Raw genomic sequence first — 21055 nt, 5'->3', positions numbered from 1 at the left:
GTTGAGAGGGCGACCATCACTCCCTGACTATGTTCACGTAGAAAGAGAGAACTGCTTCATAAGCGTGTCCTCCTCTGCAACACCAACAAAAGAACTGCCCAGAGGTTGGGCCAGTGACGTCGCTCCAGCCATCTGAACCGAGGGAGAACTAAAATCACAGACCAGTGACGTCAACGGTCTCTTAGGAAATTGTAGAGTGACGGTTTCAATTGACCACTGGCGACCCTGGCGTTCAGCATGGTTTGAGCAGGGAGTGTTGTGGGTAAATGGAAATGATTATAATAATTAAGGGTGGTCTAAAGTGAAGCCCCCCCCGCTGTGTGTAGGCAACAGCCGTGGAAGCTTTTAACAGACAATGTGTGTGCGTGTGCCCGCCCGCCCGCCCGAGCATTGATTGGTTGAAAAGAAAACACAACTGAGAAACGACAGTGGCTTCTGCCTCCATTTCCTCATTTAATTACCCGCCTCTTAAATGTCAATGTTCTTGGTCATCTTCACTTCCCAAACAAAATTGTGTTTCATATTCTGTTACTTATTGTGATATTTTCTGCTATCCAACGGCATCCAAAGCGGCTGCAATCAAAGTGAATTATTTTAAGATGTGACTCCCAGATAGTGAAACATTGGCATTTTAACCCATAACCTTTCAGCTGCTGGTCAAAACACCTCAACCCGGTCCCATGTTCCCTCCTGCTCCACATGTTCCCTCCTGCTCCCCATGTTCCCTCCTGCTCCTCATGTTCCCCCCTATTCCTCTTTACTAAGTACCCCATAGGACTTGCTTGGTGTAACATTTGTCTGTTGTCTGTCCCTGAAGGCTTCTTCCCGGGCAGCTCCCAGGGCTGCGACGCCTTCCTGAGACACAAGATGACCCTCATCTCCCCGTCCATCCTCAAGAAATACAGCATCCCCTTCGATAGGGTGAGTCCCTCCTCCGCCGCCCCACACAGACACCAGCGCCAGCGCCACTCTCACTGCCGCCACCTCCACCACGTCCACCATCCCCACCACTACCTCCATCAACACCTCCACTACGTCCACCATCCCCACCACTACCTCCATCAACACCTCCACTACATCTACCATCCCCACCACTGCCTCCATCAACACCTCCACTACATCTACCATCTCCACCACTGCCTCCATCAACACCTCCACTACATCTACCATCTCCACCACTGCCTCCATCAACACCTCCACCACGTCTACCATCCCCACCACTGCCTCCATCAACACCTCCACTACGTCTACCATCCCCACCACTGCCTCAAGCCCCGCCTTCACCACATCCACCACCTCCACTACATCCACCATCCCCACCACTACCTCCAGCACCACCTCTACCACCACTACTGCTGCACTACAGATCTTTAGATACCGCTGCAAGGATGCCCTCTGTACAGAATACATTTTAAGTAACTTAGTAGTAGATGACTGTAGCAACCACCATGCAGTGTCTATGGGTCTATGGGTCAGGGAGCTTGCTTCATCACCAGCCAACCTAGTCTACCGAGGGCATGAACGGAAGACCCTACCATTAATGTATACATTCTTTAAACACATTTTTTCTTGTATCAGAATAGCCTCTTATTAACCAGAAACACAACTCCTTGGCATACATTTTCAGGAGATCCCGTTTCGTTTCTGTTTGTGTTCCCCGGGCGAAAAAAGTAATAGGAAGACAAAAAAAAACAACAGACCCTCCTGGGGTTCAGCGATAACAAGGGAGAATAAGAGGAAATAAGTACAGAAAAGCACAAAAAGTTTTCTGGGTTTAAACTAGGTACGGTGCAACCCCAGTCGACCCCCGCCCCCCTCCCCCCCCCGCCGGGTGCTCTCCCCTGGGGTGTCATTATCACAGTGAACATGTTCCTGCACCTGCCTGCAGACGCCGCCCCGCTCCACGAGGCGGCGGGGAGCGGAGATTGTCAGCGCCTTGGTTTTATTCAGGATCGCTGGGAGGGAAAGTGGAGCAGGGGTTCGGTGCTCGGTGCAGCGCGTTGATCGCTTGTCGAGTTTATATTTTTCCAACTTTCCAACCTTTCCTCCTCAGATAAATCAGAATGGATGTTATAAATATAACATGTTATAACCGGTAGTTTCCCCTCTCTCCTCCTCAGATCACCCAGAACGAATGTTATAAATATGACATGTTATAACCGGTAGTTTCCCCTCTCTCCTCAGATAACCCAGAACGAATGTTATAAATTTGACATGTTATAACCGGAAGTTTCCCCTCTCTCCTCAGATAACCCAGAACAAATGTTATAAATTTGACATGTTATAACTGGTAGTTTCCCCTCTCTCCTCAGATAACCCAGAACAAATGTTATAAATTTGACATGTTATAACTGGTAGTTTCCCCTCTCTCCTCAGATAACCCAGAACAAATGTTATAAATTTGACATGTTATAACCGGTAGTTTCCCCTCTCTCCTCCTCAGATCACCCAGAACGAAGGAGAGTTCATGATCACCTTCCCCTACGGCTACCACGCGGGCTTCAACCACGGCTTCAACTGTGCCGAGTCCACCAACTTCGCCACGCTACGCTGGGTCGACTATGGCAAGATGGCCACCCAGGTGAGGCGTTTAAATCCCAGACAGATGGGAAAACATTCAGATAAAGGAAGTATTGGCTCTTCAGCTTTTACAAACTAAGCTTTCATTTTTTGTCCCTCGCGCTCCCTCTTTTTCTCTCCCCCACCCCTCCCTCTCTGGTACCCATGTTCACCTTAATTGAATGTCTTCCACTTGTTTTCTGCTTGGCTGCATGTCTGATTTATTTGGTGCCGTACTGGAGAAATCTCGGCACGCACACGCACACGCGCAGGGCTTCTGCTGCTGCCCTCCTAGTTTGTTCAGCATGAGCAACTGTCTATTAGAAAGGAGTTTGGTCACCACCAGCTTCCTGTCAACTTTTTTTTTCTCACTTTCTTTTCTCTCTCCACATTCACTCTGTGATTCTCAGACATGTGTGTGTGTGTGTGTGTCTTGTGGGAGTCTGATAGCGACGGATTGGGTCACTCTGGTCAACTCTGTCTTGCTGCTGTGGGTCCACAAATTGACAGCCCCAAGCAGAACACGCACACATGCATGCACTTGCGCACATGCACGCACACACAAACACCAAGGTTCTGTCCCCAGTGGTATCTAATCTGGTAGTGAACGATGGTTTCCTTTGCCGAGTCTGTCAGTTTTTCAAGTGTGTGTAGAGGCTATGCTGGTTGACTGGTGGTTTGTGAACTGTTAACTCCAGTTGAAAACAAGTGACACGGTAATGCCATTTCTTTGACGGCCCCATTTTTTTCAGAAGATGGAAGACGTGTTACATGAAATGACTGACTCCATTTAGTTTGAGGTTTTGATTTGGAATTACTTTGTGCTGATCGCAAAAAAAATATTTTTTTATTATTATTATTATTTGTATACTTTTGGATGCTCACAATCTTCTCAGAAGTAAAGAAATTACAGGTTTATTTGAATCAAAGGGGCGCTAGGTTAGCTGCCTGATACTGAGAGGTTACACACTCAGACAGTGGTCCACAAAATCTAGGTGGACGTCTTGTTGCTGTCATGTCTTTGTTATGGTGGACACATATGTGACAGGGCTCTGAAACGACATTGCTATGTCATGTGGATGTTGCAGACTCCTGGATGTGTCGGTAATGTGCAGCAGTTCCCCGATAATTTAGGCCTTGAGGCACATTGTATATGGCTGCATTATAAAACGGGTGGTTTAAATCAAGCGATCTGATTGGTTCCCAACTGTTGTATATTGAACGTATACATACAGCTATGATGCCCGTTCAGTTTACAGAGTTCAGTATCACTCCGCGCCTAACTTGAACGGTTGTTTATTTATATATAAAAGCAATAGCATAGTTCACTGAAGCCTAAAAATATGTTGATTGCTGGAGAGGGTGGAAATGTTGTAAAGCAATATGCACACGGTGAGTGAACTCGATAGTAGGCTAAATTGCCGGCGAACCAAGCTACCGTCTCTAGCCTAGCCTTCTCTCTGAAGGACGCTACCGTGTGTTGCATAGCAACCTCCGTACACTTTTTTGTATTCGTAAAAAAAAATGCTTTTCTCGCTTTTTCTAAATTGAGGGTGTATATGACTTTCATTTCGCCATACTTACGTAACCGTTTTATAAAAGCAATAGATCACTTCAGTCAGTGAAATGTTCAGTCAGTGAAGGGCAACCCCCTAAACTTTGGTATAATGAGCACATACCACAGCCTGTCGTGATCTATTGCTTAATTATATTAGTGGTTAAAATGTCTGATGCTTTTTAAAAGTTGTGGACAAAAGTTAGTTCCTGGTTCTTATTTTTCCAATATAGCAGAAAACTACACAGTTCCTAGTAGTTTGATCATGGCTGTTTACAGTTAGCTTCATGGTTCATGGCAGTTGGATCATGGCTGTTAGCGGTTAGCTCCGGTTGGTCCTGATAGTTTAATCATGGCTGTTAGCGGTTAGCTCCGGTTGGTCCTGATAGTTTAATCATGGCTGTTAGTGGTTAGCTCCGGTTGGTCCTGATAGTTTAATCATGGCTGTTAGTGGTTAGCTCCGGTTGGTCCTGGTAGTTTGATCATGGCTGTTAGTGGTTAGCTCCAGTTGGACCTGGTAGTTTGATCATGGCTGTTAGCAGTTTGCTCCGTGGGTCCTGGTTGTTTGATAATGGTTGTTAGCGGTTAGCTTCATGGATCGTGGTAGTGTGATCATGGCTGCTAGCAGTTAGCTTCGTGGGTCCTGGTCGATTGATCAGGCCTGTTGGCATTAAACTTCATTAGGAGCTGTGGTAGTTTGATCATGGCTGTTAGCAGTTAGCTTTGTGGGTCCTGGTAGTTTGATCAGGCCTGTTAGCAGTTAGCTCTGTGTGTCCTGTTAGTTTGACCAGGGCTGTTAGCAGCTAGCTCAGTTGTTCCTGTTAGTTTGATCAGGCCTCTTGGCATTAAGCTTCATTAGGAGCTGTGCTATACTTCAGGCCTCATTGGGCTGCATGCCTTGAGAGGCTCTCTGTTTGCTGGGACTTTGTCTGCTTCAATGGATGTGTTTTCCTCCCCCCTCCTCCCAAAGCTCATGAAGTTTAAATCACATAATAACAAAGCGCAAGTCTCCCACTCCCCTCGAGGATGGCAAACATCTCCATAACCGCCTAATGGTTTCATAAAGAACCACATCAGATGGGCTTCGGTGGGGTAATGTGTGCGCTACAAGGCAGGCTAGCATCAGTGCAGGGCGGTGTTGCCTCCGTTTCCACCTGCTCCCCTGCTCTTATAGTGAAAGCCACCATAGCCCAGCATCCCCCTACACTCTCACGCCTGTCTCTCTGTCGTACCGTCTCAGAGAGTGTGTGTGTGTGTGTGTGTGTGTGTGTGTGTGTGTGTGTGTGTGTGTGTGTGTGTGTGTGTGTGTGTGTGTGTGTGTGTGTGTGTGTGTGTGTGTGTGTGTGTGTGTGTGTGTGTGTGTGTGTGTGTCGAGTGGCACCGGCTGCCCAGATGAAATGTACCACGGAGATTAGTCTTCTAGCGACGTGTAGAGAGGCTACAACCTCCCTCTCTCTCTCTCCTTCCCTTCCCTTGTCTCTTGTATCCCATTCCCTGTGCCCCCCCCCCCCCCCCCCCACGCTGCTCTCATTCCCCCCCCGAGCCGGGGAATGTTCCCAGTAATTGAACATACGGCACAACGCGGGCAAATAAAACTGCTGGTGTGTGTGTGTGTTTCTCTCTCCCCCCCCCCCCCCCCAATCTACACTAGTTCTTCCTCAAGCCGTATGGATGTGACTCACTCGACCCATGCTCTCTACGACGGTGTGGGTTCAATAGCACATATAAATCAGCCCTCTCAAGGGCCTGGAAACACTGAGAAGGAACACAGAAGAGGGGAAGGCAGGAGGGATCCCTCTTCTGTGTTCCTTTTCAAGGGCCTTGACCTGACTTCAAGGGCCTTGAAACCCCCTTCTCAAGGGCCTTGACATGATTCCAAGGGCTTTGAAACCTTGAGAAGGAACACTGAAGGAGGGATTCCTCCTTCTGTGACCTTGAAGAGTGCTAAGGGATCCTGGGCTGTCCTACACTAGAATAAAGTGGCCTGGACATGGCTAACCCTCTGGATGCTCCTCCTCCTCCTGCCCCCCCCCCCCCCCCCCCACAGTGCTCGTGCCGTAAGGACATGGTGAAGATCTCCATGGACGTGTTTGTGCGCTGCCTGCAGCCTGAGCGCTATGAGCTGTGGAAGCAGGGCAAGGACACCACGGTGCTGGACCACCTGAAGCCCACCGAGGTGGACAGCGCCCAGCTGGAGCAGTGGCGGCAGCGCCGCATCATCCACCGCGCCAACCTGCTGCGGAGGTGAGCCGGTCACGGGGTCAAAGGGTCAACGTGAGGGCCCAGAGTGGGCCGACGACCATGATAAGGGGTTCAGTTCTCAAGCGAGTCAATTGGTGTTGCTCGAAAATGGTCTGGTCCCTGGAGGAGAATGTATAATATAATGTATAAAGTGACAGCGACGCAAATTTTTTAATTTAGAATTAGGAATTAAATCCCTCGACAATACGACACATTCAAGATATGGCCTGTACTTTTTAAATGTTTTGTTTTGATTTATTTTATCTATTCAATTTTTATTCCTGCATTTTTTGTCGCCTTGATTGTGCTCCGCCTCCCAGAAGTAAGTCTTCTTGGACGGAGAAACCTCTTAAGTGCCTTGATGTAAAACCACCAAAACTCTCGTTTCCTCCTCCTCCCCCTCCTCCTCCCCAGGGCCCTGCAGAGGAAGAGCCAGTTCCGCCGGCTGAAGGTAGGCGAGGTGAAGGTGCTGACGGAGGAGGGCGTGGAGCTGGACACGGAGGAGTACCAGCGGCAGGTGGAGGAGCATGAGGCCCAGCGGCGGCAGCAGCGCGACGAGAGGCTGGCCCGGGAGGCCATGGTGGCCCTGGAGGCCCTGGAGCAGGAGGAGCAGGAGGAGAAGGAGGAGGCCGCCAGGAGGGCCGCGGCCGCCCTGCTGGCGCCACCGGGAGACGAGGACGAGGACGGTGAGGGGATGCTTCGATGCTTTTGAACAATGCGTCATCTAACATGCGAGCCAATGGAAGCTTTGATGCTATGCATGTCTTTGTTCTGGAGTCTATCCTCTAATCTACAGCATTCTTTTAAAATTCATGTTTAAAACCAAAAGGGGCCTTCAAGGGGGTCGTTTGTCCAGTATTTACTCCAGCCATCCGTCCTGTCATCCATCTCTAACCCTTTCCTCCCCCCCCTTCTGCTTCCTGTCCAGAGCCCTCGGTCTCGATGCATCACCTGACCGAGGAGACGGGCAAGAAGAAGCAGAGACGCCCGAAGAAGTCGTACTCCAAAGCCATCCCCATAAACACGTTCGAGGACGCCTTCGAGCAGTTCGCCAAGGCCAGCATCAAGATCCCCGCAGACGACGCCCTACACGCCTGTAAGACGGAGACGTCAATGGACCCCGCCCAGGTAGAGAAACATCCAAACCATCCGGTTCTATTTTCCCCACCCAGGGAGCAGAGAATGCGTTTCCAACGTGTTGTCATGGTTTCCCCCTCCCCAACTAACGAACGACCACTCTGTAAATAAGGGCTATTCCTGTGCGTCTCTGTGGCCGTGTTGAATAAAGACTAAAGCAGCTCTGTGATGTGTCCCTGTGTCCGTCTGCACGCCCTCCTACAGTCCTCCTACTCCAAGATGAAGAGCAGACGTCACCCCCTCACCAAGCCGCCGAAGCGCTCGCCTCTCTCCATCGTCAAACAAGAGCACTCCAGTGATGAAGGTCAGACACATACACGTACACACACATACACACACTTGCTCTTTGAGGGATTTCATCTTACAGCCTCTCTATCGGTCTGTGCATCTCTCAGCCTTTCCTAACCCATTCACACCCATTGATTTTTCTTTTTCATAATCCCCTTCATCAAAGAAATCCACACATTTACTCAATAGAAACCCATGTTCAAATATAAATTTACAGATTAAAAGTCATACAGTACTAGACTGAAGGGTGCCATTGACATTTGGATCATATGCATTGGTCTGAAAATCAATGGCTGTATCTTGGATGACTGTCTGCCTCTGGGGTTTCCTAAGTTGAGACACCAGAGATGTTCTGTCTGGTGAGATGCGATGGTTCCAGCCTACTGTTGGCCTCCTTCCCATCTCACCCATCCCCTCCGGGTCTCCCCTGTTTTTCCCCCAGCGTCAACTCACCATCCACAGCCAACGCTGTAGGTGTGCTGAAGCTCATGCTTTTATAATGGATGCCTTTCTTTCATCCAATACCTCTTTCCCGCACTCTCGATTGATCTCCCCTTCTTTCTTTCTTTCCTTCCTTTGATATTTTCCATATCAACACTTTCCATTAGCACTGATGTATTTGTTCGATATCAGAGCTTTCCACTCATGCCGGAAAACCCCTGTGTTACACAGAGCTATCCCCCTCCATGCCACTAGAGGGCGACATGAAAAAGAACGAGCACCTGTGGCAGAACCGCTCGCCGAACTTCCTGGCCGAGAAGGCCTTCAACGCAGCCGTGGCCAACCTGGATCCCTACTGTGCGGTCTGCTCCCTGTTCTGTCCATACACCAAGGTAGGACTGCACCGCCACCACTCGGCAGAGCTCCATGCAGCACACTACAGCTAGATCAGGAGCAGCATAGCGTTCACTAAAAGCACGACCGAACGAGAAAGTGAGGTGGATATTAAAGGTGACCTATTATACACACCAGGCTTGAGTGTGATTAGCCGTAACAAGCCGTTTTGGAAATCTGTCCCTTCTGACATCACAAGTGGGCGTGTCCACCTAGCTGTATGACAGAGAGAGGGGCAAAGTTTGCTACAGTCCACTGGGTAGGCTGGTAGACTGATCTATCCAGCACACATCCAGGTGGACACACCCACGTGTGATGTCAGAAGAGGCAGATTTTCAGAACGGCTTGTAACGGCTCTCCCCCCCCCCCCCCCCCTCTTCAGCCCGCCCAGGAGCTCTTCCTCGCGGACCCCCACGCACCGGCCGTCCCCGGCCACGGCTGCCACACGCGGCCCCTGGTTCCCGAGATGTGCTTCAGCGCCGTGGCGGCCAACACGGAGCCGCTCCCGGCCAGCTCGCACATCGGGGAGGACGGCACCAGCCTGCTGCTCCGCTGCACCTCCTGCTGCCTGCAGGTCCACACCAGTGAGTACAGAACCAGCATAGAACGTTATCCACACCAGTGAGTACAGAACCAGCATAGAACGTTATCCACACCAGTGAGTACAGAACCAGCATAGAACGTTATGCACACCAGTGAGTACAGAACCAGCATAGAACGTTATCCACACCAGTGAGTACAGAACCAGCATAGAACGTTATCCACACCAGTGAGTACAGAACCAGCATAGAACGTTATCCACACCAGTGAGTACAGAACCAGCATAGAACGTTATCCACACCAGTGAGTAGACCCACAGCATAGAACGTTTTCCACACCAGTGAGTAGACCCACAGCATAGAACGTTATCCACACCAGTGAGTACAGAACCAGCATAGAACGTTATCCGCACCAGTGAGTAGACCCGCATAGGCCATGTCAAATCCACATCAGTGAGTAGATTCACATCATAGAACGTTGTTCTCCGTCGAACATCACAAATCCACACCAGTGAGTAGACCCGCAACACAGAAAGTTGTCCTCTGTCGAACGTCACAAATCCACACCAGTGAGTAGACCCACAGAACGTTGTTCTCCGTCTAACAATCTGCCCTTTCCGGTGTTTTAGTGCCATCACAAGTGGGCGTGTCCGCCTAGATTTATTCTGGATATGCTGGACTCATTTAAAAAGGACATTGTCCAAAATGGATTCCTACCTTCCTCTCTTTTGAAAAAAAGATTTCCCTCCTCTTGAAATGTAGAATGAGGTTGGAATCACGATTTAGACCTTGACCGACTGCGTTGGTTTCTTATTCCAACATGTCAGTCCACTGCTCATCTTGATCTTGATTGATGAGGGAAGTCTCCATTCTAATCTCATGACAGATATATTAACTTCATGTGCTGCAGCTGCGATGTCGGTGGTGAGCTCTGTGTTTGTGTTTGGCAGGTTGCTATGGAGTCAAGCCAGACACGGTCCAGAACCCCTGGACCTGCTCCCGGTGTGTCGCCGAGGCGTGGGCGGTGGTGAGTCAACCCCACACACATACACACACACATCACATCGCACATCGACATCACAACCTCATACCCAAACTCATTTGTGACATTGCAACCCTGAACTCATTTGTGACATCACAACCCCCAAACTATTTTTTTACATCACAACCCCCGGACTCACTTTTGACATCACAACCTCTAGCCTATACTCATATGTGACATCACAACCCCTAACCTCAACCCATTTTTCGACATTAAAACCCCTAGCCTTAACCCATTTGTGACATCGCAACCCCTAACCCGAACCCATTTGTGACATCATAGCCCCTGTCTCAAACTCATTTTTGACATCACAACCCCTTACCGTGAGCTTTCATGTGACATCACAACACCAACCTTAAAATCTCTTTTGTGACATCACAAAAAGGAACTTGAACTCAGTTATATGACATCAAAACAACATCCCTAATGTCACGTCTGTGACATCACAACACAGGACCTGAACACAGTTCTGCCACCAAACCTCAAAGGATGAAATGACTGTAGTCTTCGATGATATGAATGCATAGTATGTGAGTCCTATTTACCGAGTGGAGAAATACAAACATGTCCATATAATGGTTTTCTAATGAGCAAATGTAATGGGCCCTGTCTATAGAGCGTAACAGTGACCGCCCCCTTTTTTAACAGCTCTGGTTCCAGAAGTATATTTCCCATGCATTTATACCGTCCACTTTTCGTAAAATTGTTATATAAAGAGTTTTAAGCCTGGAACCAAGCCAATCGTCCGTCAAGGTAGTCGTGACCAGAATATGTTTGATTCGGGCCAAAAAATAATTTGGAAAACAGAAGAAAAGGCAAAGGTATAAAGACTGTGTACATTCTTTTTGTGAACAAGTGAAGGAACTCCTCATCCCATAACCTATTGCGGACCTTTTCGCAATGGTTCCAACCCAATAGTTTAGAGCGTTTCTTGCATCTTAAAACCTTTGTCATTATTATATTGTTTATATTGTTGATAGAAGTTCTGTCATATTGTGTGTGTGTGTGTGTGTGTGTGTGTGTGTGTGTGTGTGTGTGTGTGTGTGTGTGTGTGTGTGTGTGTGTGTGTGTGTGTGTGTGTGTGTGTGTGTGTGTGTGTGTGTGTGTCATATTTCATATTCAACATATTTTTCAACCGTGACAGCTAATTTCCTCTACAGCTCTAACCACAGTTCTAACTTTCCATTAATATAAATCATGGTTGCTGTGGTAAGCGATCGAGATCAGTAGCGGCAGAGTGTCTAAGCAGTGACTCCCATCAACACAGGGTCCACACTTAAAGTTCTCTGCTTGAGTGGCTTCCATCCCTGAAACGGTGGTTGGTGCGTTTCTTGAAATTAGTGAAAAAATACATAATGGGGTAATTAACGGCCAGACTTAATTAAATTCACCAAACCTCCTCCCTGAACATTGTTGCATTTTAGCCAGGCTGGGATGAATTATGGCCAGCCAGTGGGAGTCACACCACACGTCAACACACTGACACAGGTCCTCATATCGTCTGGAGGAAGAGAGTACTTTATACAGTGTTTAGATGCCTTCAGATCTACCACATTTTTCTTTTTAGGCGACTAGTCTGATATGCCTATTTCTGCGGCTGAATAAGTAAAGTCAATCCTAATAAATGGTCCTTGTGATGTGTAGGAGTGCTGTCTGTGTAACCTGAGGGGCGGAGCCTTGAAGAGAACCGTGGACAACAGGTGAACCCAGTTACACATTACACCCAGTAGACAGAAAGATGTGTCCCGTATAGATTCAACATGAAGAGTATCCAAATAAGGAAAAAAGGAATGATAAATAATCATTTTAATAAAATAGTTGGAAGCGAAACATCTCCAGCGTAGAACATACCAGATCATGGTGACGATGGAGGCACACAGAGTATTAAATGTGATGATGAAGATAATGTCACTACATGGACCTCCACACATCAGTCAGTGCCGTCCAGTTAGACCAGTTGGGCTTCGACCCTGTAACCATCCTCACTGTGGTCTGTGCCCCCTCCCTTGTGGCAGGTGGGTCCACGTCATCTGTGCCATCGCCGTGGCCGAGGCGCGCTTCGTCAACGCCATCGACAGGGAGCCCGTGGACGTCGGCGCCGTCCCGGACACGCGCAAGAGCCTGGTGAGTTCGAGACCCGCCGAGAGGCGCTGGGTTCAACTCCCAATGTCCTTCAGTGTGAAGCCAAACGCACACGCGCTCATTGTCGACATGCATCCTTGATTGTCGGTCACTTTGAATCGAGGTGTATGGTACTAATGACGTTTGGGTTGAGTTAAAGTTGTACCGAGTTTGATTTGTTGTTTTTATGGGTGGCACTTTAAAAGGATTCTGTCTGACTCTCTTAATGTTTAATTGATGCAGTGTAGGGTTCAATGCACCGTGACCATAGGAGACATGAGGAGGAGAGCTCTTTATTGCATAATTACATTTTTTTATGCAAACATTCAGTCCTATATACTGTTCTACCACCATGGATGTGGTGGGTGGGCTGAGGCCGGTTTGGGCCCTCTGGCGACAGCAGTGTCCTAAGCAACTCTCATTGGAAATCATACACCAACGTTAAATGCACCGATGCACATACTGGTGGTGTTGTCTTGGCCAAGCACTCTGACAGTTGTATCGGGGGTGTCGACTGGCCTGGTTTTAGCATAACTGTGCTCTTGTTAATGTTAATGCTATGGTCTTCTTCCACATTATCCATAGCAACAGCATGCTTTTGTCAGTCTTTTATTAATCTTTCCATCATCATCCTCCTCCTCCTCCTCCACTTCAGTTTTCCCTCACTTGCTTCTCCACTTGTTTGCTTTTGTTCTCCCTCACTTCCTCCCCGACGTTTCACATCCTGTCACTCTCTTCAAGTTTTTGTCTCTCTCCCCACACCTCTCTGTGGGTCATTCCTCCTGCCACACTCTCTCTCTCGGCTGGATGGATGGATAGATGGATAGACGGAAGGACGGCTGGTAGTTTTGTGGAAATAGATGTGTGGAGCAGAGCGGCAGAATAATCAGCTGTCATTTCTCAATGTGTCAAATGAACTGTATCGATCCCGTGAGCGCCACGAAATTTTCACATTGCTGCCGCATGTTTAGGCTCTCCCCCATCCTCCCTCCCTTCCCTTCCTCCTTCCCTGCTCTCCTTTCTCTCCTCGTCGTCTTTCCTTCTTCTCCTCCCTCTATGTTGGTCTTATGTCCTCGTCCTCCTCTACAGAGAGCAGCAGGCTCCCTGGCACTCTGTCACAACATCTACGAGCAATTGGACCCCGGCCCACTCCCACTCCCTCTGAACGGTCCCTTAAAGAACCGGTGGGCACCGGCTTGTGTCCATCTTCGTCGAAGCCTGTTGCCATGATACAGATGACTGGGCACAATCAGAGGCAGGGCACCAACCCATTGTGCGACTTCTGTTTTCTGAGGAAACTCGGCTAGCAAGTCTAGTGCCGATTTCAGGAAATGACCAAAAAAAAAAAAAAGCTGCCAGGGGAAATAAGCACGCGACAAACAAATCAAAAGTGGCAAAGCGCCAGCACCCCAGAGTGACACCTGCCAGTTCCCTCTCTTCTCCCATGATCCTCTGCGACTGCGCTTGTTTTCCCACCTTGTGTGAACCGCCGCTTTACCCAGCAAGAAGAGTCAATTAGTTGTCAGCCAGGCAGGGAGACATCGCCCACAGGGGCCCCGCTGAGAGCCTGTCGTACATTCTCCTCCGTCACCTCGCCCAAATGAAGTATTGACATTTTGATGAAGATTTTTTTATGAGAGAGAGAGAGAGAGAGAGAGAGAGAGAGAGAGAGAGAGAGAGAGAGAGAGAGAGAGAGAGAGAGAGAGAGAGAGAGAGAGAGAGAGAGAGAGAGAGAGAGAGAGAGAGAGAGAGAGAGAGAGAGAGAGAGAGAGACCTCAGCGAGGTGTGTGGGCTGTGTCAGACAGACGAATGATAATATACAGTTGAAAAGCAACCATTGGAATGCACCAACGGCTCAAACAATGGAGTGAAACCATTGCAGTGTGCTGGGGAAGGGGAGGAGGGAGACACGGTGGGAAGAGAAATTCAAGGGACACACGCATTTGTAGTCCGATGGAACTGCCAAGTCTGTTTCTGGTCCTACAGGGAATAGTGGGTGCCATAATGATCCCACTCCTCAAATAACAGCATGTTTCTCACGCTTCACACTCCGATTTTGAGGAGTGAGAGAGAGAGAGGGGGAGAGGGAAAGGGGGGTTGGGGGTGGTGGAGAGAGTGTGTTGACAAATGGAACTTGATAGGAGAGCGACTCAGTGGTGGCATAAAGACCGGTTAAAGCAGGTTTCTTGAATCTCAGCCGTCAGAGATGAGAGGGCCCTTATTTGCCAATCTGTATATGAATCAGAGCCGCAGTTCAAACCCGGGAATGAAAAAGCATGTTTGCACAGCACGCCGGAAAGGCTCAGTAGTGACTGAAGCCCGGGCGCGCCCATTCAGCTCTTTTTTTATTCAAGAGAGACTTGTTAGTTGTACGCAGCCCAAAAGACTTCAGAGGCAGGGAGAACTGGATGAGAGACTAGCATCTATGTTTTATAAGTGTTCAGTCCACTGCCTTGTCGGAGTGCTTTCGACTGCAGAGCCTGACTGAGTCCCGGCGGTTCTGGTGAGTCGTCTTCTGGCTTCACTGGATCCATTTTTTGTTTGTTTGTTTGTTGTTGTCGCTTCAACCGAAATGGGTCAAACACACACTGAAGGTTTTTAATGAATTAGTTTGTTCACGGCGTTTATATAGCGCCTTTCAACACACCCAAAGCGCTTTACATCGTGGGTGCGTGTGCTTCAGTCAGCAGAATCCACCCTCGCTGTTAATGCGATTTTTGTATTTTCTCCCACACATAAGTTTTTATCCTGACTCGACGGCAGGGTGGAGGAGGTAAACACACTACCGCCGCATGAATGTTAACTAGTATCTGAATATCGGTGTGTTTGTATGGAAAGTGGGTGCTGGTGGGGTGGCTCAGAATCCAAAGAAAAAGTCTAGATTTTTAAGAATAGCAAAGATGGCTGTGAGCTCCACCCAACAGACGACTGGAGACAGGGAACTACAGACGGTGACAGAAACGATCCCGTCGGAGAAAGTGGGCTCGTGCCGGTGTGCAGGGACTTTGAGCAGGTAGCGTTGAGGCTGTCACCAGAGTCCCCGTTTCCCCCATTGTCTCACCGTGGAAACGAGCGCTTTGTGCGTGCTTGTGTCTGCGGTGGTTGCGTGCGGAACATATGAATCGTGTTATTCTGACGTTGATGAATGGAAATGCACGCAAATGAGGTTGTTCTTTGAAGAACGATGGGTGGAGGGGGGTGGTGATGGACGGGCTAGACTCCCATAGGTTCTCGTTGTGGGGCGGATCTCAAGGGATGTTGACCTCGCACGGCCTCTGTGTCATTCGTGGTCCAGTGTAGCTCAACTGTTAGAGCCAGACATTAACACTGCTAGGGTGAGCGGATGGATTCCCACTGGTAGAGCAGGGCATTAAAGGGTAAGTACAGTTGAGAACGGTTCTGCTCAGGTGTGTGTGTGTGTGTGTGTGTGTGTGTGTGTGTGTGTGTGTGTGTGTGTGTGTGTGTGTGTGTGTGTGTGTGTGTGTGTGTGTGTGTGTGTGTGTGTGTGTGTGTGTGTGTGTTTATTTGAAGTTGTGGTTATTTTTGTATACAAAAGCATGAACGACACTTGTATCCCCAACTGCATCCTGACCTCCACCCCAACCCGACCGCACTCATTCTGAAATCCTCGTTGTGTTCTATGTCCGTCCCTGCAGAAGTGCGTGTACTGCCACACCCGGAGTGACAAGCCCAACGCCGGGGCCTGCATCCAGTGTTCCCACGACAACTGCTCCACCTCCTTCCACGTCACGTGCGCGCACATCGCCGGCGTGGTTATCAAGCCCGCCGATTGGCCCTACCTCGTGTCCGTCACCTGCCACAAGCACAAGGTCCAGAGTCCAGTGGAGAAGGCACGTGGTGTTTGACCTATGACCCTTTTAAAGGGAGATGTTTACAAAAGACCGTGTGTGTGTATTAGTTATAAGAGGTATTGTTTGGGTAGTGTACTTTGATCCAAAAATAACTGTAGATCACATTTTTTATTATGCAATTTAATTTTTCAATGATTGATGTTGAGTTAAATTGTTCAAGCATTAATAAAGTGTTGAAATGAATATCAATAACAGAATAATAATAATAATAATAGCCCTGATAATCATATAATGGTCTTGAATACTACTAATAATAGCAGTAATACCATGACATATGTAACTCCACCCAGTTGTACTTTCTGTGCAACTGGGTGGAGTTACATATGTCACTTCCTGCGCTCACTGTCTCCTCTGATGTCTCCCCGACAGACCGCCATCCTCTTCAAGGGACCCAAGGGGCCAAAGGGGCCCGGCGTGGGCCAGCGGGTGATTGGTCGGAGCAGCGACGGCTGGTACTACCACTGCACTGTGATTGGCCTGGCCACGCAGACCTACTACGAGGTCAACTTTGACGACGGCTCCTACTGTGACAACCTTCACCCGGAGAACGTGGTGGTGAGTCTTCCTCCCAGTCCATCCCCCGTGCTGGGCCTGTAGCCTCCACCCACCTGGCTGTCGTACATTAGAGTGGGAAGCCCTTTGTGAAGCCCAAAAGACGCAAGGTTTTTCGCGATACTGAAGCACAGCCCTGCTACTTTTGTGCGCAGTTCTGCATTCAAACAACAACATTACATTCGTTTTTTTACAAATAGGAAAAGACATTGGCACTTTAGGCAATAAGGTTAATAAAATGGGTATTGTATATTTGATTTAGCGACTATTTTACAGGTATTCATGTATCCTTTGTGATTTAGTTCAGTTTATTGTGCAAGCCTCCGATGTGCATTGGTAGATGGATTTATGCTGCTTATAAACCCATCTATCATAAGAGCGGGATGGCACATCAATATCCCATTGCATCGTGTTTCATTTGTTCATGTTAATGGATTATTGTTGTTGTTGATGCGGATTGGAATGACGTGCATGGTTTTATGATTATCGTCGTTTTGCCTCATAGCTGATCCCATGTTTGTTTGTTTGTTCCTCCTCTCGTACTCCTTCCATGCCTTACTCCCCTCCTCTCCCCGTTCCCTCTCCTACCTCTCTCTTCTCCCCTTAACTCCTGCTCTCCCCCTCCCCTCTTCTCCTCCCCTCCTCATCCTCTGCCCTCTCCGTCCCACTCCTTCTGGCTCTCCTCCTCCTCCTCCTTTGCCCTCTCCTCCTCTTCCTCCTCCTCCTCTGTCGTCTCCGTTGCTCTCCATTCCCTGGGTTCTCCTCCTCCTCCACCCTCTCTGTTCCTCCTCCTCCTCCTCCTCCTCCTCCTCCTCCTCCTCCTCCTCCTCTGCCCTCTCTGTTCCTCCTACTCCTCTGTCATCTCCATTCCCTGGGCTCCTCCTCCCCAGAGCCACGACTGTCTGTCAGGCGGACCCCCAGAGACGGGGGAGCTGATGGTGGTCCAAACGGCTGAGGGCAACGTCCTCAACGCCTCCTTTGTCAAGTCCCACACGCACAGACTGTACCAGGTATACACACACACACACACACACACACACACACACACACACACACAATATGAGTAGTATTTACACTGGTGGATAACAAAATGATTGTCCTGAATTTCATCTCCCTCCCTCCCTCCAGGTGGAGTTCCAGGACCAGAGCCAGCTGCTGTTGAAGCACTCTGAGATCTACTCTCTGCAACACGAGCTGCCCAAGAGGGTCCGAGCCCGCCTGGTCAGTATTATGGCCCGTTTCCCCCTTTGATTTGCATGGGTGGGCTTGTTTCAGGGGGTGGTTTTGCCTCAATGTTTGTCCCAAGGCGGTCGCTACAATTGAAAACAGCTCAATATTTCCCTCATGTTCTTTCCTTTCTGTTGCTTCATACACGGAGACGAGAATAACCTGGAATGACGCTTTTTTTTTTTGCCTGTACAATATTGCACCGAGACGTGACATAAAAGGAACACGCCTGTAATTTGTCATCCATTAAAACGAGAGAAATGCTCGGTCTGAAACTCTGTGCCGTAAATGCCATTTACGGCACAGAGTCTCGCTCGCCCATGATACAGTTGAGAGCCGTTAAACACGCCTTCGCTGGTTACATGAACGTGGGGTATTAACAACCGACCTCGTTACTGTTCCAGGCCATCCCGGCTCCCAGCGCCGACCCGGGGGACGACGGCGGTGCCCAGGCCGCCAAACGCCGCTGCCTGCCCTCCAAGTCCTCCACGCCGCCGGCCCCCCACCCCCAGACCCCCGCGGCGCCTCTGGCCCAGCCCCCCCGCCTCCCCTCCCCCGCCGCCGCCACCGCCCAGGACCCTCACAGTGTTACACCCCTCCCCGCCGCTGGCCACGCCCCCAGCCCCTCCCGCGTCCACACTGACTCCGCCCACATGGACCCGAGCGACACCCTCGCGGCGGCGGCGGCGGCGGCGGCGGCGGCCGGCATCGAGGCGCCGTTCGCCCTGGTCTCCGACCCCACGCTCACGTCGGTGTCGGCGCCCTACGTTTCAGCGTTGAACTCGGAGCCCCTGCTGCTGCTGCCGGCGGCGGCGCAGTCCCCCCCTCCCCCGCCGCCGCAGCACCTGGGCACGGAGGACTACACGCTGAGCACCGGCTTCGTGTCCTACATGGAGAACCTGCTGCAGGCCCACTTCCCGCCGGAAGAGGCCCCCGACAGCCTGTATTAACCCACCCCCCCCCTGCGACCCCTGACCCCTGAGACCCCCCCCCCCCCCCCCCCCTAGTCCTGACCCTGCCCACCGGAAGCAAACAGGGAGTCCCTAAACGAGGCTTACTCTAGCGGTGTGTGCGGGGGCGGACAACACGGATGACAGATACTTGAACAAAACATACACACACGCACACACTAGCACAGGACTGGAGACCTGGCGTTCCGGCACTTGCGGTCTGGTGCCCCGTTGAGTCTTTTTGTTTTCTGCGGCGGTGTACGCGCATCACATCCCGCAGCGGCAGCTAGCTAGCGAAAGGACGGAGCGAGTTCTGTCATCTGAACAGTGTGTAGATAAACCACGCCTCCGGGTGGATCCAACCTCATACCTCTCCGCTTGTATTCACCTTCAGAACGGCTCCTGGGGGGTTTTGTAACCAGGAGAGAGGTGTTCTTCTGCTCAAGCCCTCTCCGTAGCGGAGCGGGTCGGGGACACGGGTTTGAGGGTTATTCTTACATTCTGAAAACCAGCAACAAAAAGTCTATTTTTGAAACCCGGTTCGTATGTTCGTAGCCGTTTTTCATGTATAAAATAGATAAAATCAAAGACGTCAATAAAAAATATGAACAGACTGTGATAACGCACGCAGCAGGAGTGAAACAGGTAGACGCGGGTGTATTAACGTCAGAATCAGTATTTACGGTAAAACGTGGTCATTGCATATTGAAATAAACTATTTGTGCTTGAGGAGAGCTGTTGTATACTAAGAGGCTTGCAGTCAGGATTTGTCATTTTTCCGTCAGCGAAATGGATTTTTTTGTGAAGCATGTGACCTTTATTTATTGAAGGCGACTTTGTCATAGCGAAGCCTGACTCATCATTGATTTCCTCCGTTGAACACAGATAATTTATTTACTCTCTTGAATAACATTGCATCAGAAATGTTTGCTTCAATCCGATGAAAGCTGATAATGATGTCCTGTTGGGAAAATTTTCGGAATATTGTAAGTGTATACAGATTAATTCTTCAAATAAAATTAACTATATAATAACATGCATTTGGGCAGGAATAGAGGACGTATTTTTTTTTTTTATATAGAGCTAAAAGAAGAATCAATGTAGTCTATTATTAATTAACTTTTTTTTCTATACTGAAATGTTTCTATGTTGATTTTCTAGTTGAAGTTTCATGAAAGGGGGTGGCCGATAATCAAAGAGTTCTTCAGTCATATTGTGGTCTTTTATAGGAGTTGGACCACACCACACCAAGACGCTAAACTACTGAAAGAGTGCAGGTTTTTCAACAGTGTGTCTCCACACAACACGTTGTACATACCACAGGCCCTGTGTATGTCAGGTCCACTTTGTAAATGTATTGCACATATTTGTCTTTTTGTATATTGTTTTTGTCGTTTTCTTCGGTTTGCCATCAATTGCTCGAACTAATTGATGTTTCTGTATCCAAACCTAATGCAACGCAGTGGATCGTATCACAGGGATTAAAGACTGGGTTGCTATGGTCAATGTGTTTCTTGTGTTCTTCACTTGGTTCTTCTTTATATTTAATTAATATCTTTTGGAGTTATATCAGAACCTGATCTCATAAATCACCATTCCCCCGCACCAAGTCATGCAAATGCTGTTTCTAATTGGTTTTAATCGGTGCCACCTGAAGTCATTTGCAAATGATGTCACTTGGCACAAGCCTGAGACAATCATTAAAATGGCAATCAACCAATCGATTTCAAGATGTGTGTGTGTGTGTGTTGTCCTTCAGTAAAGGGCTGTCAATAGATTAATTCATTGCCTTAATTCCATGTGTGTGTGTGTGTGTGTGTGTGTGTGTGTGTGTGTGTGTGTGTGTGTGTGTGTGTGTGTGTGTGTGTGTGTGTGTGTGTGTGTGTGTGTGTGTGTGTGTGTGTGTGTGTGTGTGTGTGTGTGTGTGTGTGTGTGTGTGTGTGTGTGTGTGTGTGTGTGTGGAGGGAGAGGTGAGTTCTAAAGGAGTCTTTAAGTTAACCAAGGTGAGGAGAGTGTGTTTGAGTAAAAACTAAACATTTTGATGTTGGTAAAACAGTCGACCAGGTTCAATATACCTCCTTGGCTCTCCCCTGTTTATGCCCGGCCTGCCCTCATATCCTCTGTTACCCTGAAATGAA

The 21055-nt window shown here is 49.0% G+C and overlaps 1 protein-coding gene across 1 annotated transcript in view; it reads left to right on the top strand.

The window, feature by feature from the left end:
* The window catches only part of kdm4b (lysine (K)-specific demethylase 4B), a 48318-nt gene extending 27895 nt beyond the window's left edge, over positions 1-20423 (top strand). Inside the window, exons 7-22 of the mRNA XM_084473354.1 lie at positions 818-921; positions 2444-2581; positions 6162-6358; positions 6770-7041; positions 7284-7483; positions 7697-7796; positions 8453-8613; positions 8997-9198; positions 10104-10180; positions 11840-11895; positions 12211-12319; positions 15973-16167; positions 16558-16743; positions 17631-17750; positions 17869-17961; positions 18372-20423. Coding sequence (XP_084329480.1) covers positions 818-921; positions 2444-2581; positions 6162-6358; positions 6770-7041; positions 7284-7483; positions 7697-7796; positions 8453-8613; positions 8997-9198; positions 10104-10180; positions 11840-11895; positions 12211-12319; positions 15973-16167; positions 16558-16743; positions 17631-17750; positions 17869-17961; positions 18372-18917 — 2756 coding nt within the window. The 3' untranslated portion in view covers positions 18918-20423. The remainder of the gene's footprint in view (positions 1-817; positions 922-2443; positions 2582-6161; positions 6359-6769; positions 7042-7283; positions 7484-7696; positions 7797-8452; positions 8614-8996; positions 9199-10103; positions 10181-11839; positions 11896-12210; positions 12320-15972; positions 16168-16557; positions 16744-17630; positions 17751-17868; positions 17962-18371) is intronic.
* Positions 20424-21055: the final 632 nt, after the last annotated feature.

This window comes from Micromesistius poutassou (assembly GCF_964030765.1).
Source record: "Micromesistius poutassou genome assembly, chromosome: 9".
NCBI classification, from domain to species: domain Eukaryota; kingdom Metazoa; phylum Chordata; class Actinopteri; order Gadiformes; family Gadidae; genus Micromesistius; species Micromesistius poutassou.
Note: the sequence above shows the minus strand (reverse complement) of the source record. Positions and strands in the feature narration are given on the sequence as shown.